Source organism: Poecilia mexicana, unplaced genomic scaffold (genome assembly GCF_051168715.1).
Source record: "Poecilia mexicana isolate PSO_F unplaced genomic scaffold, ASM5116871v1 scaffold_16, whole genome shotgun sequence".
NCBI classification, from domain to species: Eukaryota; Metazoa; Chordata; class Actinopteri; order Cyprinodontiformes; family Poeciliidae; genus Poecilia; species Poecilia mexicana.
The window spans coordinates 16,349,794-16,376,919 of NW_028263385.1; the positions used below are offsets into that span (position 1 = coordinate 16,349,794).

General features: G+C 40.0%; 1 protein-coding gene and 1 long non-coding RNA gene across 2 annotated transcripts; one reads left to right on the plus strand and one right to left on the minus strand.

Moving 5' to 3' along the window:
• The first annotated feature begins 1,300 nt into the window (after positions 1 to 1,300).
• On the plus strand, positions 1,301 to 25,446 carry ptpn3 (protein tyrosine phosphatase non-receptor type 3). Its single transcript, XM_088013798.1, has 27 exons — positions 1,301 to 1,455; positions 2,124 to 2,176; positions 2,641 to 2,783; positions 7,951 to 8,085; positions 8,245 to 8,287; positions 8,393 to 8,474; positions 10,715 to 10,759; positions 10,899 to 10,951; positions 11,160 to 11,277; positions 11,363 to 11,450; positions 11,701 to 11,789; positions 11,864 to 11,927; positions 12,840 to 13,042; positions 13,127 to 13,252; positions 13,350 to 13,511; positions 14,851 to 14,944; positions 15,028 to 15,105; positions 15,189 to 15,245; positions 16,786 to 16,942; positions 17,031 to 17,209; positions 18,307 to 18,397; positions 18,545 to 18,606; positions 18,717 to 18,863; positions 20,341 to 20,469; positions 21,480 to 21,625; positions 21,714 to 21,849; positions 24,784 to 25,446. The coding sequence occupies exons 3-27, from the start codon at positions 2,715 to 2,717 to the stop codon at positions 24,856 to 24,858; spliced, it is 2,628 nt and encodes an 875-aa protein (XP_087869924.1). The 5' UTR covers positions 1,301 to 1,455; positions 2,124 to 2,176; positions 2,641 to 2,714; the 3' UTR covers positions 24,859 to 25,446.
• LOC148155037 (uncharacterized) lies at positions 24,715 to 27,122 on the minus strand. Its single transcript, XR_015765598.1, has 2 exons — positions 26,487 to 27,122; positions 24,715 to 25,014 (listed from the first exon to the last, which is right to left on the minus strand). It is a non-coding gene; the product is annotated as an uncharacterized LOC148155037 (long non-coding RNA).
• Between the last annotated feature and the right edge of the window lie 4 nt (positions 27,123 to 27,126).

The following is a 27,126-nucleotide window of genomic DNA, read 5'->3' on the forward strand; positions in this document are numbered from 1 at the left end:
AGTTTTCCTTTTAACATTCTTTAATTCAATTAAATACTTTAAAGTTCAGGTGGATAAAAAAGACAATATGTCAGCAGTTTGTGGCAGGGTCAGAACATTTTTATCATCTTAGACTAATATTGTATCATCCAATACATATTTTGCATTTACATTATGTACCTGTATCTCTTCTTGATTGTTTGCTGCACTTGATAATATTTACTATTTATCTGAGTGTGATTTTTTTTTCTCATGAAGGCATCTACTGAATAAAATATCACCCAATTTCCATGTTCCTGCTGCAGGAAATAATCTTCACAGGATGATACTGCCATGTTGTGAATAAAACATAAAAAGCAGTATTTTATCTCTTATACTCATCTTAAAGTTTTTTAAATTACACATAAGTGAACTCTTTGTTAGTTTTCAAGTGTGAAGACTTTTTTCACAAGGCACTGCTGTGATATTCTACAAAATAACACTGAACAGCATTTAATCAGCTTAATGGATTTTATCAGGGGTCATTAAGCCATAATTGATTCTCTCACGTACAAATACATGAATAATCTATTACAGGATGCCAATTTTTCTGGAGCATAGACATAAACTTTTAACGCACATACATTCATACACACATTATGGAAACTTATAAGGGGCTCCATTAGTGCCAAAATGTATTTATCAATTATATATGTAAGGTGTTCATGTAGCGTGATTATGCAATCTACCTCTTTTTCAAGAGGCAGTAACAAATACAAACAAAATAAATTGTTAAAATAAAATGCCAAGCTATATAAAAAAACACAAGCATCATACAATTGACCTCAAGAACTTTTTAGATTTAGGTTAAAACCACTAAATGAGATGAGTTCAGTCAATCTAAAAGCTTCTTGAAACAAGATCCATGAAGAGGAATATTTATTAAGCCCCTTACACAGGCAAAGCCATCACTAACGCTGCATAGAAAACCAAAAACATAAATATTAAGATAAAATAATGCACAATAAAAATTAAAAACATGCACCAGGAAACCTGTTTAACAAAAAAGGGGAGAAAATGCACAAAATGTACTTGTTTATATGAGAGGTACAATGCATTTGAAGGTAGTATATAAGACATAAAACATCTGTGAACGAGATGAAATGCATGCGAAGTAAATGCATATAAGACGTAAAATACACTCTTGTGAAAGATCAAATTTATGTATGAAAAAGGAAAAATGCGTCTTAGACGTTTCTCTACACAGGCTGTACTTTCTAAGCGTTTCTCGGTCGCGCGCTCTCTGGAGGTGTCGCGCACCGGGAGCGCGCTCGGCTTAGGGGCGGGGCCGCGCGGAGTCACCGCAGCCAGGGATGTGAAACTTGTCCCGGATATTTACCTAACTCTACCTGGCCTTTCCGACGCGCCCCGTCCCGAGCTCCTCGCAGCGGACACTCTGAAGGATATAACCCCGCTCTCTGACGCCACACCGCCGAGGTAGTACCGCTTAACTCGACTGTCTTATCGCATTTTCTTTCTTTTCCCAGAAGAAACGTGAACTTGGCCGGAGCTGTTGTAGCGAGCCCCGCCGTGGTTGGAGGAAAGTTTGTCGGCGGAGCTTTCCTGGCCGTCTGGGTGTAGCTGTAGGGGAGTCGGGGTTGTTAACAGGTTCCTTGTTCGCGCTGTGGCTCAAAGTACAGCGAGGTTACAGCACAGTTCATTATCTGGAAACTGAAATATGGGCCTGAAACTCTCAGATCCACCCTGTTTACTGGCTGACATGTAAAATAAAACAGCCCAAGCTCAGGATTTTATTCTTACAAAGTGGTTTTACGCGTTTAACTACTTCAGAGGAAGTTAAATGTTTTTTTTTTGTTAATAAACTAAAGCTGGAAGATTTGTTTGTTAAATTTGGACAATCTTCACCTCCTCATAACTAGATGCAAAGCAGCCAGTGAGATCCTAATCTCCCCATAATAACCAACTTCCTTCATAATGTACTTGTAAATTCATTAGCTGGCCGCCTGCGAGCGGGTTATTGTGGAAAACAAGCCACCCGACTGGGACCAGCTCAGTTTTAATATATTCAGTGTGTGTCACTGTGTTCAAACATTAACCCAGACCTTGTGTGTGTGTGTGTGTGTGTGTGTGTGTGTTTCTTTCAGAAAGTGTGCTGGGAGCCAGATCAACCCACCTGGAAATTCAAGACAGGACACATGTACGAGCATATGCATTCAGGGCTCAGACTTCAGGGCATGCGTTTGTAGTGAACGTGTTTATTATGTGCGTCCTTGCTCCCAGCAGAGCTGCTGCTGCTGCTGCTGCTGCTGGTAGTGATGGGGCGTGTTCAAATCTGAAAATGTTTAACATTCTTATCATTCAGCTGCTTTCGAAAGGCAGAGAGAGAGAGATGGAGAGAGAGAGAGACATGTTCAGGCCCAGGCCAAATAATAAGAGATTACACACAGTCAGTCACTCCTTTGCATTCACAGTGCATTACTCACTCCAGGCTGATGCTGCATCCAGCAGCGTGTATTACTCACAGTGCAGTGTCATCCCTAGGGAGGCGCTTTCATTGGAAGGGCAGCAGCTTGGAAACATCTGACACTCTCTTGTGGTCATGTGTGTGTATGTGTGTGTGTGTGTGTGTGTGTGTGTGTGTGTGTGTGTGTGTGTGTCCAGGTCCCCTCTCGGTGGCGAGGCGAGGGCGGCGTGTTTGTCTTGAGAGGGAGGCAGGGGTTACCGTGGTAACAGACATGCCAAAGCCGGACCTGCTCTGCCTCGTTCAGCTGCTGGACGGCACCATCGAGACCTTCAGAGTCAGCGTACGTAACACGTGGAAACGCGTGCTGATTCCTCCGTTGATGTCGGGTTACACCGGGCTCTGATCAGCCACGCTGGCACACTCTTCTTCTCTGCTTTTTTTTAAATTAGTTTTTTTCCTCTAATAGTCCACCACTTCCCCCTGTTTGAAGGACACACTCCTCTCCTGCAGCTTGCAGATGCTTATCACACTTTAGAGTAGGGGTGGGCGACATGGACTTTGATTTTTATCGCAATGCTTAAGGGTGAAGTTGTGATAATGATAAAAATGATGGTTAAAAAAACATGTATTACTTCTTTGGGTAACCGTATGGCTATGAAGCATTGACAAACACAAAATCACACAGTTACCACATTTAAACATGTTTCAAATTTTATATTGATTGATGCTCTTGTGGAACACACAGTAGAGAAAAGTTGGCTTTTTAAACATCATTAATTGGAACTAATCAAGGAAACAATAAATCTAAATTCTTACTGTGATAATTTTTTCATGATAAATGATTCATTAAATGCCCACCCGTACTTTAGAGCCATATCTAATTTGCAGTATTTGCAGCATTGCCTCTTTAAGACAACCTCTTTCCATCATCCTTATCTACTCTAGCCGGCCACTTTATTAGGTACAGTAGATCCTACTGGGATTCGTTCTTTGCTGTGTTTTTCCTTTGTGGTACCGATTCATCAGGGTGTCAGGAATATTGCTGAAGCAGTTTTGGTCCATATTGACACAAGAGCATCATGCAATTACCACAGATTGATCGTCTTCACATCCATTTTCAAATTCTTCGTTCCACAACATCCTAAAGGCGATGTAGTGAGTACAGCAAACTCATTGTCTTGCTCTGAGAAGTTGTTTGAGATTAGATTTGCTGGATGATAAATTGTCCCAGAAGTTATTGCGATAAACAAGAATATTCTTGTTCTGAGGCCATTTAAAGTAATATGATAGTAATGGCGTAATAATGCAAGAATAAATACCCTCTCGAAGATCAATAAACGTTATTAACTTTAACACTGGAACTGGAAGATGTTGTTAATATTCAAAATAAATAAACAAAACGCCTGAAACAACGAATAAAATGAATTATAAAGTCTCTATCAACAACACTAGCTGGCTTAGACTGATGCGCCAGACAGAAGCTTTTTGTCGTTCAGTTTTTGGTAGAAAGACACGAGACAAAAACAATCATGCAAATGATTGAGCTTATTGTATTTATCATGTTACAAATTGGTTTATTGCTTATTGCGAACGGCGTATTTGAGACAAGCTGAGGTTTACGACATGTTGCATTAGAAGATGTGTACACTGTGATCATAAAGGGCCTGATATGGTCAGAAACATCACTGAGGCAGCCTGCAGTGTTTAAATAATGACCATTATCCTGAGCCTGCATCCTTGAGACCATGCAGAATGGAGCTACACGTTCATGTTTCTTCAGCTAAAATCTTACCTTACCATCTGAACTTTGCAACTGAAGTTGAAACTCGACATTATTTCAGTTTATTATTGTACAATTGTGGAGATTCTGCTTGAATTTCAGCCCGAGTTTCCTCTTATTAGCTAAAAGAAATGGCACCTGGTGTGGAGCGCTGCTGCTTCAGGCTTTGACTTCAGGAGACGATGTTCCTCATACCTTGATTTTAATAAGTGATCAGTTGAATTTCTGCCGTCTCCAGCCAGGCTCCTCTTTCTTCTCTGACCTCTGGATAATTTTCTGTAAACCCAGTAGATCGTTGGTGTCAAACTCATTTTCATTTTGGGCAAAATCAAAAATATGAATGTTCTTAAAGGGCCGGTTGTTCCAGAATATATTGATTAAACTCATTAAGTTTATAAAATATCAACAAATAGCTGTTTCAGCATTCAATAAGTGTAATATTGAACATCTTTTCACACTGATCAGTCCATCAAGGACTTTGTGATTGTTTTTTGTGTTTTTTTGGGGGGGTGGGGGTTGCAATCAAAATCACAGATTTTGTGGTGATAATATATAAATATTTGTATGAAATTTTTACGATATTTGCGCTAATAGATATTAAATGAGACTTTTTATTAATCGCTGAATCAGTCACAGATATAACTTGACATCAAGTAAGGCTGAGCTAGCAGTCACTTAAACCCAAAGCTTTTGGCCAATTTTGAGAAAAAAAATGTCAGTAAAATCAGAAAATTGTGGGGTTTTGTTGATTTTGTGTGAATTCTGCAGATTTGTGATAAACTGAATTGACTTATTGATGTAATTTGGAGTCAGGAGGGCCATATTAAAAGCTACGGCGTGCCAGATTTGGCCCCCGGACCTTTAGTTTGACACATGTGCAGTAATGGTTGGCCCTGAAAATCCCAGTAGCCGAGCAGTTTCTGAAAAACACAGACCAGATCTTCTGGCACCAGCACTTAAATCCCCTTTCGATCCTGTTCTGACGTTCAGCACCAAGTCTAAATGCACTGAGCTGCTGCCATGACTGATTCATTATTTGTGTGACTAAGCAGATGAACATGTGCAACTAATGAAGTGGTAACTACAAGAGCAAGCTTTGCAGGGGTGCACAGTACTAGGAAAGCATGCAGTCATAATGATATTTGTTGTGATAAATATATAGTTGTCAGAGAGTAAATGCATCACACTGGAAACATAGCTGCCCACTTAGAGTACTTACTTATAATATGGTTATGAAGTGTGAGAAGGACCTAAATCTTCATATTTTGTTCCTTTTCGTAAAGAAAACAGGATGCAGGAGGTTCTGTTACTATATAAACGCGACTCTGTTGTGTTTTCTGCAGTCAGAATATTGTGTTTGCTGTATTTTATATTGAACAAGGTCACCCTGACATGAGAGTCTTCTTCCTGTAACAGAGAGTCTGAGGAAAGACAAGAGGAGGATGTAGATGAGCTGTGGGTTATCTCTCAGAGCGATGAATGAAACAGCTATTACAGTAAAGCAATTTGCTCCTTATGGCCATTTGGAAATCAGATTTCAGCCTGGATGTGTGTCATCTACTTACTTCCTTTTATTCTCCAAATGTAATAATTGTGTCAATTTATATTAGTTCAGTCTTAATTCAACTTCCCTGTCTGTTTATGCTGCATGAGATCCCTGTAAATCTCACTACATGGTTCAGTACAAAGAGTTTGGATAAAAAATTAAGATAAATTCAAGATGAATAAACTTGAGTTCTTTTAAGTGCCAATTGATTAAAAGAAAATCGTCCAGCAGAGATGCAGAATGTGACAGCAGAGGTGAGAGTCTTCATTTTTGGTCATTAATTAGCAAATTAAGGGCTGGCGTGTCCCTTCATTTTCCTTTTTTTCTAAAACCTTAACAACAGAAATGAAATTAAAGTTGCTTAGCTCAATGCCAAAGTAAATAAATATTCTACATTTTGGGCACCTTTCGTTTATTTCAAACACATTCACATTCATACAGGAGGTAGAGAAAAGTATAAACTCATTTGATTCTTTTATTTACACATCATCAACATGAACAGAAAAGCAGCATTTCTTTCGCAAGAAGCATAAAATATTCAAACAGTTTCTTTCAATCAACATAAAACCAAGGTCAGACTGAGAAACTCATCAATAAATCATGTTTTATTCAAATTTCCTGATTTCTTTCAAATAAGGAAAGCAAAACAAAGGAGCTGTTGGTGAATGTTATGTAGCAGGTGGAAAATACTCTGAATAGTAAAGGTTGCTGATCAAAAACTCGGGAGCTTGTCAGAAATAAAAAGCAGATCCTGCTTCACGTATCATTTCCATCTCAAATTATTTGCTCTAAACCTGAACCTCCTCTTAACTTAAACCCAACTTTAAGCTTCCTGTATGCAGTCACAAGTCGGATAACTCGTTTTTTTCTGAGGGAAAAGCTTGATGCTTAAACCAGAAGGGTTTTCAGGCTGTGGGGCCTCAGAGAGGTGTTAACAGGGAGCAGCTTCAGATCACTGAGCAGCAACAGTGCAGTTTGCACAACCGTGCAAGCATCTTGAGTCTTTCCTCACTTCTTCATGTTTTCTCCCCAGAAGCCAGACTTTCCTGCTTTCTGAAGGTCTTCAGAGGTTTTTCTCTGGACTGCTTTATTTACTCCATTTTTAGTGCCAGTGCCTCACCATTTATAAGTATTTTCTTCCTTTTTTTTCTAGCCAAGCTGTTTAAATCTTTCTATTTTATTCGCTTTACCTACTAAACATAAGAAATTAACCAGAATTGTGACTACACATGAGGTAAAACTAGCCTGTGAACCAGATTGGACCTTCGCCTATAAACTAAAGTTTAAACTTTAATGTGGTTTCCTAAAATTTTACTTTTAAAAACAAAATCTTGTTTCTCAGAATACACGTCACATCCTTAAGATGTATTGAAGTGTATTCCCCAAGAGTTTCCTATGAGAAATGAAATAAAAATTATTTTTCTATGTATGCCTGGAGGTGGCGGGGTAAAAAAATAATAATTTGGAGGAATAAAGTGCCTTTCAAAAAGTATTCACAGTCCATATAACTTCTAATTTTCATTTTTTGGGTTTTTTAAGTGATCAAACAACAAGAAGTAGAAAAGAAAACTGGCCAAGAACAAAACCTTTTTAGAGGCTCAAAAAGAGTCTTTTTTCACCTTTCAGCAGGACAACAACCTCAGACTTACAGCCAGAGCTACAGTGGCCGTGTTAGAATGGTCTAGTCAAAGTTAAAAGGCCCAATGTTTACATTGACTTTATCAAATTGGGCTGATGTTGAGATGTTTTGTATCAAATAATGGGCAAACAGTTCAACCTCCAGATGTGTAGAGTTTGTAGAGATTTACACCAAAAGACCTGCAGCTGTACTTGCAGAGAAAGATGCTTCTACAAGTATTAACAAGTATTAACTCAGATAAATACAAATACCACAGATTTCAGATCTTAATTAAAATACTTGAAACCATTTTAAATTTATGCACCACTTTTTGTTGGTCTGTCACATAAAATCCCAGTAAATTAATTAAATTTTGTTTTTTTTAATGATACAAAACGTGAAAAGTTTGAAGTTTGTATATAAGCTCCTTCTTGGCAGAAAACTCCCACGTTTTTGTCAAGAACCTGCAGAACTCCAGTCTGACGTTTTATTAGCGTGCAAAAAATGAGCAACCAGGAAGTCTGGCTGACTTTTGATGCCAGTTTGCTGCTTCCATCTTTCAGAAGCAGGATGAAGGCTTGGTTCTGTTGGACCTGGTATTCAACCACCTGGGCCTGCAGGAGAAGCAGCTCTTCAGTCTTCAGATCAGAGAGTCGAGCACCGCCATCGCCTCCATCGCAGCCAACACGCTCTCTCCCGTGAGCTCACACTTCATCTGCCGCACATTTGCTCTAAGTTTGTAATGTGTTTCTCCGGCCGGTTGCAGTCGATGATAACCGTGGGGCGTGTTTACATAAATGTTATTTGTTATAGCCTCAGATGGCTATTAGGGCTGATGAACGCTTTTCTTTTTGCAGCGATGGTTGGAGCCAGAGAAGCCCTTCAAGAAGCAGATAAAAGGTATCATTTGTTGGTGAAATTTCTGAGTTCAGCAGAAAACTGGGTTGTAGTTGTGGTTAAATATAGATACAGGCCTGTTTTTAAGCAATTTGGTTGTTTCTGCAGGTCTTGCCTCCCCCTTTTATCTGAACTTCAGAGTGCGGTTCTTCATCTCTGATCCCAACTCTCTGCAGCATGAGCAGACCAGGTCAGTACTTCTCTATCATGATAATCCAGCTCCATGTCAATGTGAACTGTTAACATTTTATAACAATCAAACTGTTTTGTTCACATCTTGATGGGAAACCTCTAAGCTGCTCATAAATATAACTGATTGAATAATTGTTGACATTGCCGAAGCTTCAGTATTTAGCAAATTAACCTTGTCAGCTGTGCTTAAGCAATGACTCTTCAGGTTTTTGTTACTATGAATAGTCAAATAAGTATGAATGTTTCCTTTTAAAAGTCGAACATTTCTTAAAATTTTAAAGTGTAAAAACAGTAAAATAAGGATCCAAACTGGTATGACGGAAGGCTTTTCCTAAATTTTGTCCATTCTTCCAGAACAAGATTTAAATTTCTGTCAGATCAGATGTTTTAGAGTCGCCATCCATTCTCGTTTTGGTGTTTTTCCATGCAGGGTGTGTCGTTTTCCTCCTAAATTTGTTTAGCTGAACTCACTCTTTCTTATTTTAGTGAATTGTTCCCTTTGCCTCCAGCTCTTACACCAGCCTGAGGCGTTACTGAAAAACTCTCTTATTGTGGGTTTATGAAGTTCAGACATTTAAAAAAAAAAACATATTTGCACACTTTTATTTCTATGTCATGCTTCAGTTTAAAGGGTTTCGTTGGAAAAGCCTGCAGCAGGTTTTGCTTTCTGATTTGTTTGAGATTATACAGTAAAGGTTTCTTTATGAAGCCTATATATGCTGCTTTTTTTTTTAACAGGTTTAGCTTTTTCCTTTGAGCTTTTCCAGCTTCATTGTTTCACACTTTTTCTTTTTACTAGGTTCCTGATTTATGTCTCAACTTCTGTTTTTGGCTTTTTATATCCTGAAGCATTTTGTTTGTCTTTGTGAGCATCAGTTTTTATCCTCTGACGGTTGGACAGCTGCATCATTTGATGTCGTGCCAAAACTGTGCAAACTAAGAAGCTAATCAGGGCGTTTGATGAATTTTAATTAAAATGCTTGGATCCCAAGGGCGATGGCATAAAGTAGAAATAAAATAATGTGCCACTTTTAAATTAAGAGAAATGAATGAACATTTGAGGTCATATTTTACCATTTTAACCACTTATGGCACATTTCCAATTCAGGAATCTTTTCCAGGAATCGGGATAGTTTTCTGGAGACTCATTTAAACGAATGAAATTACAGTAAGGATGAAAAACTGGGTTTCTATAATCTAGAGGTTTTATTCTACTTTGATTATTGGAGTGATATGGAAACAAACTCTAATTAAGAAAATAGTTTTTGAGTTTTACTGTAAAATTATTTGTTTATTCAGTTCATACAGAAATGAGGAAAATAATTGTCTTATTTATTGTTAAAGGTAACAGGAACCAGTTAGTATCAGCAGGTCAAACCTTTACAGAGTGGAAGATCAGAAATCAGCCACAATCTCTCTGATTTGTGCATTTGTATTTACAAATTTCCTTGATATTTGTATGTTTTAATGTTCATTTCAGATTGTAGCCTCTGTGAATATATCAGAAGTTGTGACTGTAAAGCACCAGATAATAATCCAGACCAGGTCTCCTGTTTATCTCTGTTCTCTGCCTCCAAAGTAGTAGCATGAATGTAGTAAAGGTTGGAGGTTTTTACTCATGTTTTAGAATACTACCCTGTAAGTTAAATCATAAATTAATGACTTGTCTGCCTCTGTTCCTGCCAGAGGCGCTGCTGTCTCCTCTGCTGAATGAAGATCAGACTTAGATGATTAAATGTTGTTGCAAACATGAACTAGTTTGGTATTCCAGTTTGCAGCTGGTAGTTAACCAGGTAGCAGGTTATAGTGCACTCACTGGTTTCATTACCTTCTGTCCGAGTGTCTGCAATGGGGAAAATAAACATCAAACTGGAGAATAAGGATGCTGAAACTTTATTTTCACTTTTGGTATGTTTTCATTCTGTTGGAAAACTAAAATGTGTTTCCTTTCAGAGCACCCTGATTGTTTTGTTGAGAAACTACTTCCATTGAAATTCTTGTTATAATTGAGGCGTTTTATCAGAGCCACAAACCATTTCTCCCTGGAGATATTAAAAGACTGCAGAAAACATCCCTCGCTTTCTGTCAATACTTGTCTAAACGTTTCGGTGTGGTTGTGTCCTCTGAAGCCTGAGCTGCCGTTGTGTCTAACAAACACCAGCATGTGAAAGAGTCGCTTTTTCAGAGTATGGAAAACAGGCGTGGGTTGATAAAGTTCCTCTTTTGTCGCCCCTGCAGGCACCTGTACTTCCTCCAGATCAGGAGCGACATCAGGGAAGGACGGTCAGTTGTCCCGCTTCACATCGAGCACCTCCTCCTCCTCTCTTTTTCCCCCTCCTCCTCCTCACCCTCCTCCTCCTCGGCGCTCAGTATTTGTTTAGCTGTGGAGCGTGCGATGTGTAATCACGGTGTCTGATTGCAGGTTGCAGTGCCCGCTGAGTGCAGCTGTAGTGCTGGCTTCTTATGCTGTGCAGTGTGAGTCCCGTCTCTCCTCTAAAAGAGAAAATGAGATGATTAATGAGGCAATGATAGCTGCTTGAGTAATTACTCCTGGGAAGCTGCTCTCAGTGCTTTTATTTAGCAGCTTTCTTTCACTAGCGAGACGTTGGGATACACAGGTGTGTGCAGGCGGGGTTTTATGTCTCCCTGTGGGATGCTCAGTGTTTGTTTCCATCACCTGCAGCGGAGATGGGGGATCACTGTCCGTCCAGACAGCCGGGGTACCTCTCGAAATGCCACTTCATTCCCGAACAGGACGAAGACTTTGTGTCTAAAGTGGAAGACCTGCATCCGCAGCACAAGTGAGTTTAGTGCCTGTAGTTGAAAAGAACAGCAGGTTTGTTGCACAATTCCTGTTGTGGTATGTGTCTGCGTGTGTGTTCCTAGGGGGCTTAAGCAGAGCGAGGCGGAGCTGTGTTTTCTCAACACTGCACGGACGCTGGAGCTGTACGGAGTGGAGCTGCATGCTGCCACGGTAATGTTGTTACTTTAATTATGCCGTGGCTTAGTAAGCACACCTTCTTGTTTTCTTACGTTAATAAATAAGAGGAGGGTTTTCCTGTTTGATTCATCGCCAAAGCTCCACCAATTAAACAAAAGCTTTTGGTTTATCGTCCAAGAACTTTGGCACATAAATGAAAACTCCTTGAATTATTTGACAACAATTAAAAACTGAAGCTAAAGCAATTTTTAATCTCAATATGACCCATCCTTCTGTCTCTCAGGACTCCAACAATACGCCTCTAATGGTGGGTTTGGCCTCCAGTGGTGTTGCAATGTTCTGCAATATGATTTGCTCCAGTTTCTTCCCCTGGTGAGTAACTCCGCCGCTCAACATTCAGCTTGTTTTTGCATTTCCTTCCAGTAAATCTGACGCTTTTCATGCAGGGGGAACATCATCAAGATATCTTATAAGAGGAGACGCTTCGTTGTACACCTGAAACGTAAACATGTGAGTCTCTGGCTTCGTGAAAACGTTTCTGCTGGTTCAAAGATACGATCAGAGTGAACGTAGTTGTTTCTGTGTGTTTAAAAATCCATTGTTCATGTGTGGAAAATGGACAAAAATGCAGTTTGTGGTTCCTGCACAGTTTGTGAAAAGTTCTGACTTATTTCAGGTCTGAATAAGTTTGAAAAATTACAAAAATTGACAAATATTTATATTTACAGACTTTATTCCCCAACATGTAGGCATAGAGATCTGCCTGTCCACCAGACATCCATCTTTTTGTCCATTTATCCATCCATTTATCCATCCATTTATTCATTCATTTGTCCATTTGTTCAGTAGAGGGCTGCAGCTAACAAATATTTTAGTAATTGATTATTCTGATGATTAACCGGATACAAAAGTGGCACATTTTACTGATTTTTCATTTCATCACATAAGCTCTTTTGTTAAACATGAAATAAACATTTAATTGCTTAAAATGCAACAACATAACATTCCTTTGCATTTGAACCAAGTGAAGTTAACACTGTGACACTTGAGGAGTTTGGGCTTGGATATATTATATCTTGAATCCAAAATGTTTATTTACTTTTGTACTGCTTGTGCTTTGAATATATTATTTTTTAAGCAAATGTCCTTTTTTTGAGTCTGTAAACTCCAGTTAACTGTTAATCGATTGCTAAATTAGTTCACAATTATTTCAATAATCGATTAATTATGATTAATTGATTCAACCCAAATCCGTTATTCTTTTGTCTCTCCATCAGTCTCTCAGAGTGTCTTCTTCTCAGAGAATATGATGTCTTAACATGAAAAACATGTTGAACCATGTTGTCTTTTATTTGCAGCAAACTTATCTTCTGTTGCAAAACAGAGACGATGTGAAAAGACCCTTAACTCTTTGAGTTGCAGGGGGAAACCCAAGACTGTGAGGTGTCTCTAAACCTGCCCTGCCCCAAGACGTGTAAGAACTTATGGCGGTCCTGTGTGGATCACCACTCCTTCTTCTCCTCCAGCCGGACTGCCAGGAGCCCCAAATACAACAACAGCACGGTTAAGGGCTACAAGCAGCTCATAACGCAGCACCTGGGCCTGAGCAACAGTAAAACTGAGGAGTGAGCTTTCGATGCATCCCACATATTCGCTTGTTTTGCCCTTGAAATCTGCTGCTTTCTGAACATTCGACTCTGTCGTGACAGAGGTCCGGTGTGCCAGAGGGTTGTAGGGGGGATGGTGTGGAACCCGGTTCTGCAGAGGTCTATTTCGTCAGAGCATCTCGAGACCAAGAGTCTGCCCTCCAGATCGCCGCCATCAACCCCCAACTGGTAAAACTGCTGCTACTAACTGCAGCGGAGATTTTCTCTAAAATAAAAATAAACAAAAAAAGGCTCAAGCTACACATCCGATGTGTTGGTGCGGCAGGAGAAGTCCCCGAGTTCGCCATGAGATCAGAAAGCCTCGTCCGTCATCGGTGGAGCTCAGCACGGACCTGAAAGACATGTCAGAGGGGGAGGACGTCTTCTACACGTACAGGGCCTCTGTGGGCAGCAGCAAGGACAGCGAAGGAGACGCATCGCCTCATCGGTCAGTACCGCAGGAGCCCATGTTCCTGTGTTCACGTCTTTGTTGGGATTTTATGTCTTAGACTCCACAAGCTAGGGATGTTTCTAAGGATGCACCGATTGCCGATCACCAATCTTTAAAAAGCCTGTCCAGCCGATTCCGATTCTCTCTGATAGCAATTTTTGTTTGTCTGAAATGTTGCTGAATGTGGCAAGAAAGTTGCTGAGCTGGAAACAATGAGGTGATTGTTGCTTTTTGCAAATGTGCAGACATGATATGGTTGCTGAGGTCGATAAGATCCATGGATAAGACTGGCTTCCCCAAAATGAAGGAAATCGGTCGGTTTCTATTCATTTCTAAATGAAAATATTAGAAAAGGCAGATTTACATTTGTTTTCACTCTTCTGTTGATCAGTACTGCTAAATAAATTGGTCAAAGCGACCAATCACTACAGAATTCACTTAATTAGTAAACGTCATTTAATATTTATATCAATATTACACAGCCTTCCTCTGAAAATGCCAACCTTTAGAGAACATTAATGAACAAACGGCATCATGAAAACCAAGGAATGCAGCAGAAATGCTAAAGAAGTTGCTATAGTCAGATCAGATCTTACATACAAAACTTGACTAATGGAAAAACTGCACCCTGAACTCACCATCCCCACTGAGAAACATGGTGCTGGCAGCATCATGCTGTGGAGATGCTTTTGTTCCGCAGAGGCAGTGAAGCTGGTCAGACAGAGACACAAACTTATTTTGTAATTTTTAAAAAACATATAAATCCTGCTTAGTTCCTTGGATTGGAGTTCACCATTTCTGATAACTGTGCAGTATTTTATGTTCTAGTCTTTACTGTACAGTATGTTTTTAGTCTTGATGTTTATATATTTTTAATGCTTTCTGTGAACGTACATGCCTATTCCAAATAGCTAAAATCATGTGTTTCTAACGGCCTAGTCAAAGTCCAGGCGAAATTCTGTCGAGAATCTGTAGAAAAATAGAGATATTGCCATTCACAAATGCGCTCAATCTGACTGATCTCGGGTTATTTTGTAAAAAAAAAAAAAAAAAGTAAAGACAGACCCCTAAAGACTAGCAGCAGTAACCGTTCACCATTTTTCTTCAGATTTTATGGGTGAAATATTTGAAAACCATGTTTTATTTTTTATCATTAACATAAAGTAACAATAAAATACATCAAGGCTTGTGACTGAAACATAAGAAATTGTTCAGGGGGATAGGAGTGTTTTTTTTGTTGTTGTTGTTTTTTTTCCAGAGGACTGAAGTTAAAATCAGCTGACCTGTAATGAACCATGTAGCCGCAGAGTCATTTTTAATATTTTATGTCTTCCAGCTTTTCTGGTCCTAACAGTCAAGGATCTGGTGAGGGTTTGTTGCAAGCTGAAGACAGCATCGGGGAAGAAGACAGCCCGTTCCACAACAATAAGGTTTTTCTTTTTCACCTCAGCACTTTCTGATTTCTGAGTTTTCCCTTCACTCCCTGCACATTCATGACAAGTTCTTCGTGCAGGACGCTCTTGGTGACGGCGACCTGATGCTGATATGCATCACTCCAGACCACGAGGGGAAATTTGGCTTTAATGTGAAAGTACGTCTCTGTCTTCCTTGCATGCTGCATATACATTTTTATGATTATTTGTTCCTCTGATGAAATTGTTGAACTCCTCTCAGGGTGGAGTGGATCAGAAGATGCCTCTGTCCATATCTCACGTTAAACCGGACTCCCCGGTAAGAACATTCCGGAATAATTATGTTTTTCAAGCTTTGTTACAAAAACAGTGGAGAAATGGTAGCATATGGTTTTTATTTTCAGTTGTATTATGCATATTTTTGCAAAAATACCGCAAAACAAGAGATTCTTTTGGAAAGTCTTTAAAGTTTCCCCTTCGTATGGATTGGAAAAAGTTATAAAACCATTCAGACTCAAACCACATCTCACTCAGATAAATTGTGTCCAACTGGAGGGAATTCAAGGCCATTGTTGCTCTCCTGAGGAGTCTCCGGCCAGCAAAGATCACTTCTGTGCAATTTGCTGCAAGGTCAAAGAATAATCCTGGATTATGTCTAAGAAACCAAAGAGCTCTCTCACATTCTGTAGTGTTAATGTTTGGCTCTACAATCAGCAAAACGCTGAACAACAACTTTGTGTGTGAAAGTGATAGAAGACAAAAACAACGGCGCTGCGGGGGTGAAACAATGTTGCCCTTTCTTTAGCTTGTCTAAAATGTTTGTCCATACACAGAAAATATTTTGTAGAATTAAATGTTTCATAAGAGTTGATATTGATTATTATTGATTTTTTTTGGTTTTGTTTTATGTCTCTGCACTACTTTCAAGCTCATGGTGTGACTTTTCCTGTTTTATCCACAGTTTTTACTCCACACCGTTATTTATTGTTAAGCAGGTTTGATACACAGAGGCCAAACCTTAAACTGCTGCTGCGTCAGTTACTCTACAGGTTGTTGCTAGGTAACCACAAGTTGCCCAGAAAGTTGTTGCTAGGTAACCAAAGAGTGAGTGAGTTCGTTGGTTAACGCCACCATCCTTTCTTTCAACTGGCCGAGAGATGTTGAGCGGCTTAAGTGTTTTCTCTGACTACATCCCCCAGAATGCTGTGCGGTTCTGGCTCAGAGTTCAGAGTTTGGACAGCTTATTATTAGCATAAACTTCCACTTTTTCTGTTGTAAAAAGTAACATATTTAATGTAAAACATTAAAACACTTGGCTCTGAATTTAATTTCACCAAAACCATTTTCAGAAAGACAAGCTCACAGTTGGTTTTTAAACCAGCGTTTTGGAAAAAGTGAACATGATATTTAGAAATCCTGGGCAGCATATTAAGTACTTGTTTTTCCCACTGTGTATGACATCGAATGGTTGTTAATATGGTCCTGTGACCCAAAACCTGTATTTCAATGGCATGTTTTCTTTTCTTGCCCATTTTGAAGAGTGGCTAAGAGAAATTGCCTTGTGTCAGGTCATAGTTCTAGCCCAGGTAAACAGAAAGTTACTCATGAAACAAAAATCCTAGAACTATGGTCAGCTTAAAAAACGTCAAGAGCAAAAAAAGTTAAATTTATTTGATGGGAATTGATGACTGTTGATTTTTCTTAATATGAGATTATCCTTTAAATGAAAACTAGGACAATTAACTTAAAAAAATAAGCTTATTTGTTCTTTTGGAGGTAAACTATGCTTCTAAAGTCACTAATAATTTCTTGTCTGCTACCTTAAATTTAATTTAAAGCTTGTCCGTTGTTTCTTATAGGCTGGTCGATCTGAACCCAGACTGCAGGAGGGCGACCTGGTCCTGCTCATCAACGGTCGGGACATTTCCGAACACACACACGACCAGGTGGTCATGTACATCCGAGCCAGCCGAGAGTCTCACTCCAGGCAGCTGGCTCTGCTCATAAGACGTAAAGGTGTGTACCCGTGAGAGGAAAGTGCTGAGGCGGAAGGAGAAATGCAAATGACTGCTGCTCACAGCCTTGGACTGTCCTCGTGATCCAGGTTCGGGCCGGGTCATGCCTCAGCTGCAGCTGTCATTCGCCGCCCTCTCGCTCACCATCCCACCACAGGAGAACAAGCCTCAGTCACCGGGTCAGCTGGAGCGGGTCACCACGTTGGAGGAGTCCATGAAGCAGCTGGAGAGAGGGATACAGTCTGGCACGCTGTCCTTCCATTTTGAGGTATTTTGTTTGACATGTAGAAGTGTTTTCAGTAGAGATGCACTGGTTCCATTTGTTGTGGCTAAGATCTACATCTCATCCCTTATATTCTTACATATTAAGACCTATTATTCTTCCTTGAACATGTTAGGATATGTCTATGGGCTACAAAACATGGTGATCACATTTTTTGCACAAAATCATTCTTAAATCATCTCAGTCTGGTCAGGTCTGCCTATTTGAGCTACTTTAAGGGCATCTTGTCACTTTAAATCCAAATAAGCTGCTGCTGGACATGTCCCACAACTCAACGTTTACACTAACACATGAAAGTGGCTGCAAACTTACCCACAACTGTGTGCCATACATCTTTGAAAAGCAAAAGCAGAGCTTCCTGCACAACCAACAAGAATGCAGCAAGTGGTTTCTGAATATTAATTCAACAACAGCAGCAGATCTTGTACAGCACATGCAACAGTAAAATCAGCTGAACAAATGTGCTGGAGCTTCTTGGGTTGCTAGGTGACAGGCTGAGCTTGACTGGGGTTGCTAGGTTACGGTACAGAGCCCTTCAGTTGTGACTTAAGAATTTTCCACACACCAAAAATCATTAACCTATTGCCAAAAAATGCCTGGGTGTTTTATTTTAAATAACTTTAGACACAAATCGAAGTTAAGAAAAGGTTCAAAAAGTGAATTTCTAAATGCAGCTTATGTTCCTTTCTCAAAAGAACTAAAAAGAGAGAACTTTACTCTTATCAGCCTTCTTGTTATCTGATGAGAGGCTCTCTCTCTCTCTCTCAGCCATCATGTCTACAGTCTTGATACGTCGTACAAAAGCTTCTTTTTAGATCGCTCCTTGCATCTCTGGGCTTAATCTGACTTCATTTTGAACATCTCAGGCATGCCAGGGCCAATCAAACCTAAAATCAGCTGATTTCTCTGAGCATCTCTACGTTTAAAATGCTGCTTTTAGGACAGATGTTGGCCCTAATCTTCAGCTGGATCCTGTTCATAAAAGCAGCGATGACCTTGAATTTTTCTAATTCCTGTGTGTGTATGTTTCTGTGTGTATTTACATGCATGTTTGCGTGCGTTTGCATGCTTGTAATTCCTAGAATTTATACAAGAGGAAGCCTGGTCTGTCCCTAAGCTGTGCACGGCAACCCGAGAACCAGGAAAAGAACCGCTACCGAGACGTTTTGCCTTGTAAGTGCTCCTTGCTGCATCTGCGTGCCTGTTTGCTTTCGCTCGTCCCCCTGCTGTGCCCGGATCCTGCATGTTAGGCTTTGAGAAATGTAATTTTGACAGCTCTGTTCTGAAACCTCACCAGCTGCTGCCCTTCTCTGCTTTCAGACGACGACACCCGAGTGGTGCTGCTGGGGAAGGAAGACTACATCAACGCCAGCCACATCACGGTGAACATCGCTCACCTGAAACTGCCTCCCATCCTCTGTGTCTCTTTTAGTGTAAACTCATCCTGTTCATCTTGTGTGTGGGTGTTTGTGTGTCTGTGTGTGTCTCTTAGGTGGCACCCAATGAGTCTGGAGTGTGTTTACGTTACATTGCTGCTCAAGGTCCACTTCCGCAGACCTGTACTCACTTTTGGCAAACTGTATGGGAGCAGCAGACGCACACCATCATCATGCTTACGACTCTAACAGAGAGGGGACGGGTACAACGTGCTTTGTTTTTGTTTTTATAAGCCACCGTTTTGCAGAAACGTCTTAAAATTACGCAACTGAATATCAGCAACACGTTAACATAGCAATTAGTGCAGCACAACTGGCAAATTATTACATGCTGTGTCAGGTTTAATTTTGATTACAGTGATTAGAGGGGGTTCAGTGGCGATGTTTGCACACAGCAATGATCCGATGGCTCAGTTGTGAGTAATTACAGGGTTTCACACCGTAAAAGAATGGCTGAACGCGAGCGCGAGCCAGATGCCGATGAGATAAATAATCCGACGCAGAGGAGGAACAAGAGCGTGCCTCTGTCTCAGCTTTCTTGTTGCTTGGAAACCAGATGTTCTCATTAATCGATCATTGTGTCTGGATCTCGTCAAGTGTCCAGGAGTTTCCCCTCACTGCATACGCCTACGTACATATGCATCGACGCTAAGCTCTCCACCTGTTGCCGCTGATGAATTGCTTTTGTCTGCTGGCCGCCCTGTGGATCAGAGCAGGCTTTCTGAATATGAGCTTGATTTCCTTAGAGTGGAGCGCAGCTGCTGCAGCAGCAAACTGTTTCCTGTTACTCATGTCCAGAGTTGGACAGTAACTGGTTACATTTACTCAGTTACATTTACTTGAGTAACTTTTTGGCAATAATTTACTTTTAGGAGTATTTTTTCTGTACTGTACTTTTCACTTTTACTTGAATAATTTTGTTCTGAAGTTTGGCTAGTCTTAGCTGAGTAAAATATCTGGATGCTTTACGCACTCTGAGTAACTTCATTTAAAGAAAAAACAAGTTTGTTTTAACCAAAAACCAGCTGACAAAACGTGCTGGAGCTCCACTTGGGTTGCTAGGTGATGTGCTGAGCTCGGGTAGGGTTGCTAGGTGACAGCGCAGCGTGGTCTAACAATCAGGAGGTTTTCAAAATGGCAATAAACATTGGCTTATTTCCACAAAAATGGCAATAAGTGTTTATTTTTAAAAGCTTGGGCTTTGTTTTTAGAAGCAATTGAGACTCAAATGGAAGAATAAAAATGTGCAAAACGTGACTTATTTTCCCCTGCTTTAAAGTTTCATAAGTTTTATATTGAAAGAAATTAAGGAAATAAAATATTTTGCCTGATATTATTATTATTATTATTATTATTATTATTATTATTATTATTATTATTATTTTGTAATTGTTATTTATGTTATTTTTATTTTCATCCTTTAAATACCAAAATTTCCTCATAACTTCACATTTTGGTCTGTCTGGTGTAATTATTAAATATTAAATGACAGATTTTTGATCAGTTATTGATACTTGAATACCCTTCTTACTCTCACTTGAGCAATTTCTCAGATGCACACACTTTTTACTTAAAAGTAAAAATATAATGAAGTAGTACTACTCTTACTTGAGTAAATTTATTTTGGCTGCTCATGCCAGGACTAACGCAGTAACGTCGGTGATGTCATACGTGTTGCAGACAAAGTGCCACCAGTACTGGCCGCATCCGCCGGAGGTGAAGGATTACGGCCACTTGTCGGTGAAGTGTCACTCAGAGGAGTGCAACCTGGCGTACGTGACGAGGCAGTTCACTCTGAGGCACAAAAAGGTAAACCTGATGATAGAGCTGAGATAAGCGGCTGCGCTCCTTCCTGAGGGTTTGTAAACGTCTTGATTCGTTCAGGTGGAATATCTTAAACCCTGTTTGCCTGTAGGGAAATTATGATGTAGAGAGCAACGTTTTTCAGTTTATAGGTCAAATTATAAACTGAACATTTTCTGACAAATAATCAATGAAGTGCCAGCGCTGAGTGAGAGCAATTTGGATGAGTTTTTTTTTTTTTTTTTTTTTTCTTTCCTTTGATGCTTTTGTTTGTATGGATAATCAATGAAACAGTTTTCAGCTGCAGCCCTGGTTGCACACCTGCCTTCATGTCCATGCACATTTCCTCTTGGTATGTTGCAGCAACGTGTAGCATGTTCACTCCATATGTCACATAACGGAGCTCGCTGCGGGCTGCGGCCTCTCCTGGCACGCTGTCGTTTCCGTGTGGGTGTTTTTGTCTGTGTGCGGGTGATCCTGTGCGTTGTAACCGTGTCCACCTAATTTTCCACCCCTCTGCCTGCTTGTGGGTGAAATCGGGCAGGTCTTTTTGTGGGAACGCTGTCTGTCTGATTGTATCAGGGTAGATGATCAGATTAAAAGTGCTAGCTTCCACATCAGCCTCCATGCCGAACAGGTAAATAAACAGATTACACCCAAGGAGGCATGAAATATGAACGCGCGCACACATGCATACACAGATACCGCTGTGTGGGTCCATCTGCTCCTCTGGCAGGGCGAATTAATCCCCGCATGAAATCGCAGGCCACATGCCTATTAAAAACACCAAAGTCAGCCGTTTTCCTTCCCAGTCTTCCTTTGTTTTTCGCTGCGGTCTTTCCCTCTATCCTCTGTTTACATTGCTGCCTAATCTGACTTACTGATCACGTGGTTGTTGACCTGGACTTTTTCCGCCTCACCAGGGTGACATTTTCCAAAGGTTACACATTCATCATGCAAGATTATTGTCACGCATTACTCTAATTGTCTTTTATTTGTGTTTTTGTTTGTAAAAGTTAGCTGAAGAGTTTTCAGTCACACACCTACAGTACGTCGCGTGGCCGGACCACGGCGTACCCGATGACCCCTCGGACTTCCTGCTCTTCATCAGCTCGGTGAGGGAGAGGAGGAAAGCCACAGAGCCGCTGATGGTACACTGCAGGTAACGCATGAGGCTGCGGTTTAGTCAGACTTTCTCCTTTGGCTCCTGTGAACTGAACCCAACGTTTTGCTTTAAATCATCTTCTCAGTGCTGGGATTGGGCGGACAGGTGTCCTCATCACCATGGAGACGGCGCTGAGTCTCATAGACGCGGGTCGGCCGGTTTTCCCGCTGGACATTGTGAAAACACTAAGAGACCAGCGAGCCATGATGGTTCAGACCACGGTACTGAGATTAAAAACAAAAGACTCGCTTGTTAAACGACACTGTTACTCCATGGCTCATTAATTTCTCTATTATGCTGTGTGATGATCACCCCAAGCTGTCTTGTTTCCTGCTGCTTTTTAATGCAGTGTTTATTTATAGGGAGTGTCAAACTCATCAACTCGTATTAAAAATACCCTCACAGTAATCCAGGTTTTATTTTAATACACTTCCTTGTAAATCTATTGCCACCCCTTGAGCTCTTCCACACTTTGTCTTGTTGCAGCCACAACCTTTAGTGAATTTTATGTGACACACCAACAAAAGTAGAACATAATTGAGATGTGGAAGGTAAAGATTTCCTCTACTAAAAATCTGAAATGTGTGGCCTGCATTTTTGTTCAGCTCTCTTGAGTAACTGCATTTTATTAGTAGAGCCACATTTCAACACAACTAAAGCTGGAAGTCTTTAATTTCTCTAATTCTTCACAATTCTGATTTTATTGTTGAATATTGCAAAATTGATGCATGCATTAGCCCTCCAAATATTGCAACCATGCAGCTCTTTTTGATTAGAATATTGGGATTTTAATTGTAATTTCATGCAAATCTGAATATCGGTTTTCAACTCAGATTCTGGATTTAGGCTTGGACTTTGATTGGACCATTCTAACACCTCAAAATTATTTAATCTTGACCATTAATATTCTTAGTTATTCATAATAATTATTCTGGGTGAAAACAAATGCATGCCACACTTTTCAGATTAAAGTTAAAGCCAGATATCCCCTTATTCCCTTCCCAGTTATTCACTTCTCTGTGTTGGTTTGTCACAAAAAAACAAAAAGTATTGACGATGGTGGTTGCAAGATTAAGATTAAAAAGGTCAAAGTGTATGAACACATTTTAAGCAAATGCCTATCATTTTTGCAAAACTTTTTTTCTTTCATTGCTTTCAGTTTATTATGAGTTAGAAAATAATTATTTTAACTTTTGAGTCAGTTAAAACACCAATGTAACAGGAATAGTGAGAGTAAAAATGAATTTCATCACATTTTCTTTCTACTTCTGCTGAGATCTCGATTTCTTTGGGAAAAAAACCCTCGTCTTTGTGGTTTAGTAAAGAGCTCCTGGAAGAGTGAGAATTTAGTTGCACGCTCAAGGTTTTTCTGAAAAACACCTTCAGCACTTTTCAAAGAAACGGAGGTAAAAGAAATAAATAAAAAATCCTGCTTGTCCCTGACTCTCATTAATTCCCAGACTGCTATGGTGATGATGAGAGGCTTTAGTCGAGTGTTGGAGGCAGGAAGCCAGGCTCTGTAGCACCTCAGTGAGGGACAGCAGAGTGTTACTCATGCTGGGAAAATTGCAGCTTGTTCCTTTTGGCTCGGCAGCTACCACCATCACCCATATTTTGAAAAAGACCCACACATCTCCATTCTCTGATGTGCTGATGAAGACTTCCTCAGGTTCTCCCTCACGTTTTTGTGTATCCGTAATAAAAACATGCACAGTCAGAGGACATTTATCTCTGTTTATATTAAGAGTGAAAACATGCCATACTTAATTTTTGGAACCCATTAAAAAAAGAAAAAAGATAGATATGTGCCTTTTTGCCAGTTTCATAATATCCCACTAAAATATTCCTGCGAGTCTCTAATGGCGAGATTTTCAGAATTTGTTTTTCCACCTTTACAGGCGGTGGTGGCAAAATAAACTCAGACCCAACGTGCACCAGCTTCTTAATTTAAAATATTATGGCATTTCAAAGAGCTCAGGATTTTGTGCCCTCTTACAAAATGCTCAGGGTGTTTAAACAACAAACAGGCCCGCAGCATCACAGATCCTCCACAGTGTTTGACTATAACCACACCTGGAGTGTTTCTTAACTTTAATTCCATCCTATAAAAGTACCAGTGGAGGTTGGAACCTATTTACATTTGTGATTCTAGGAAATAAACTTTGTTTTTTGAAGATAGCTCCAGTTTAGTTCCCTCCTCCACCGATGCACATTGAAACGACACCAATGCTGACATTTCATACCCATGTATTTAAAATACAACATATGCTGGGTGGAGGGTTTTAGGATTGATTTACGTCCATAAAAATTATCTTTTTTTTTTTGTTGTTTTTTTCAACAATTCTCTGAAGTTATAAGCTGGTCAGTCCTGGGAAGATTCACTCCTGTTCAATGTTTTGTTTCACTGTAGTTCTCTGGAGCCTGAAAGCCTCCGAAATGACTTTGTAACCTTTTTCCAGACAGAAATATTATAGATTTTGTTTCTAATGTGTTCTTTGATATCTTAAGGTCAGAATATGACGTGTTGCTTTTAAAATCTTGTACCCTATACTTCATGTTGTCGCACAGGGTCTATTTTCTTTTTCCCTTATGTCAAGACATAATCAGTATTGCTAGAAAATGTGATTTAAATGCACTTAATTCAGGATGTAACAATTGGGCAGTAAAACCATCACAGGGCTGCAGAACTGCGTCTGAGAACATTATCAGGTTGTAACTTTTTAAAACTTTTTATAGAGGAGTTTTTGAAATGCACAAAATATCAGGGGATGTTTGTAGATCCCCTGATGTTGTGCCAAGTTAAATATCCAAACATCCATCAAAAGATGGATATGAATATTTAGATGTAATGAGTTTCAGATCCACTTTTTCTGATGTTATTAAACAGTTGGACAAGTTGACATTACATTTGTTAAAGACCCGTTTTGGTCTTTTTTTTCCATTTCATTATTAATTCCTTTTTAGCACATTTAGGTATTTTCACACACATCAACTTAAAAAAAAATAAGTTTTTTTGTGAAGGTTTGGAAATACACCAAGTTTTTAGACTTATGTGAAGCAAAAAAACCCTAAAAAATCAATGATCATACGACATTTCGTGAGATTTATTGACCATTCTTCCAATTTCTCATATTATGCCATTTCTTCCTGTTTAGTGTCAGTTCCAGTTCGTGTGTGAAGCCATTCTTCGCGTCTACAAAGAGAAAGAGGAGAAATCCAAAGCACCGTAATCCGATTCGACGGCGGGACCAAACCAGACTCGCTGCTCTGCCTCTGTTAACAGGAGGGACTTCTGCAGAGATCCAGCAGATTAAACTCCGCCAGGCTTATAGCGCTGGAACACGCACTGGATAATGAGAGTGTAACAAGCTTCAGAGCACAGCTGTCTGCGAGGAGAGGGAGAAACGGAGAGTACGAATATTAAACCTAGTTGGCCTTAGTTTATGCTAAAAGGTACATTAAGCTTATAGAGGCTGTGGTCTCCATAGAGACCGATGTAGGACTGACGTGAGCTGCTAATTTCTGTTCAAGAGGCCTCTCAGGAGCGACACTTCGACTTGTTAAGCTACATGTGCCTTAGACCGAAGCTTCCCAATCAATGAGTCCATCAAGGGCGGCAGAGGCCGAGTCAGACGGTTGTGATGTGTAGTTTATCTCCGACTCCTGAGATGAGGAGCAGCACCGACTTCAGATGGCTGCAGCAGGTATCGGGTCAAGGAGGGAGCAGAGCTGTTTCTTGACTGCCAGAGGATCACCAGATTTACTGTTCATCACGTTTTAAATTATTCAAACTCTAAATAAACTCAATGATTTATACAGATGGTTCTGCTTCGTCATTTCCTCCATTTGGAAAATGGGAGCTCTGACCAAAGCGTGGTGGTGTCCTTATGCGGCATTATGACAGTGAATGCATCATAAATAAGCTCAAAGTATCGAGATGTGATCAGATATTAGATTAAAAGAAGCTATTACGAAATGAAATGCTAGTTTTAGAACTGCAGTGTCCTTGTAGCTGCATAATAATCGTACCAGTTTGGATTAATTATACATACTTAAGAGTTTGTCTGTTATAATACAATCTTGCTATGGTCATATTTTAGTCTGCAGTGTAAAAATTCATAATCCTGACCAATGAGTCAGTAAATGAATAGATTGTAAATAATCTCTCACTCCTGAGATTAGATCATTTCCAGATTGTGAAAAATACCTGTAGAAACTCAAAATACCTGTAGAAACTCAAAATACTTGTAGAAACTCAAAATACCTGTAGAAACTCATGCAGGTTTATAGGTCGCTTTTATTTGTTTATGTTTTAATGAAACATCTTGAAAAGAAAACTTCATGATTTTTGACATCTGTTTTACGTCCCTGAGTTATAAATATAAGACAAGTTGTAGGACTAACCTTTATATAATTACTGCTCTTCTAAATTATTAAGGAAATTTGAATATACTGCTTATCAACAAAAAATAGTAACTTAATGCTAACCTTTTGCTAAAATAAAAAACTGCTGAAAAATATTAACATGTCAAGAAAAATTAAAGAAAAATATCTCACATTAAAATATTTTTTATTTAAAGTTAAACATTTTATCTTATTAAATGCAGTTTCACTTGTGTTATTTTTTATATTTAGATCTTTTACAAATGTATTACTGACTTGAATTCGATCCATTATCTATTTATGTGGTTCCATTTTCAATTAAAGACGGACTTTTTTTTTACGATTTGTGGCACTTTTGAACCTCCATACTTGAATATACTTATTCTTGCTCGTTTTATTTTCCGTCTGTATTTTCAAAGATATGCAGCCACAGATGAGAAAAATGCAAAAAATATATATAATAATCCTCACATACCATCATAATGTTAAAAATGCTCCTTCCTGAGGTTGGGGGCCTCTCGGTCGGGCCCCTGACGTCCAGGTGGGGTCCCTGGCAGACAGGTGGCGCTGGTTGTTTGGTTCTCTTGGGTCGGCCCGTCGGGAGGAAAATAAGTTTGTTCTGCGCGGTGTTTTTACGCAGGCGCAGATCATGCTGTTTGTCCAGTTTCGCTGGTTGACTTTTACCTGTGAGGTAAACCGGTAGTTTCGGTTCAGCGGTGGGGAAAGGACGCTGCAGCCGTCAGTTCGGTTTGGTCCAGAGGTGTGGAGGCTTCCCCGTCGTCCTCCTCCTCCTGTCTGCTCCGGTGTGTGTCTCAGGGTCCCCGCTGCGGAGCCTCGGACGGGATTTCTCCAGGATTTTAGAGTCGGTGCGCAACAGCGAGGAGGAGGCAGGTGGACGGACAGGACAGGACGGGGGTGAAGAGAAGGAGGAGGAGGAGGAGAAAGAGGAGGAAGAGGAGCCGAGCCGTTCACTCCGGACCCAGCGAGTGGAAATCAACTGGTTGGTTTAATCTGGTTCAGTTTTATTAGTATGCGGCTGGAGTCCCCCTACTGCTGATCGGCAGCCCTGAAGTCTCCTCCAAGCCTGCTAAGTGACTCTTCGCCCCGGGGAGGAC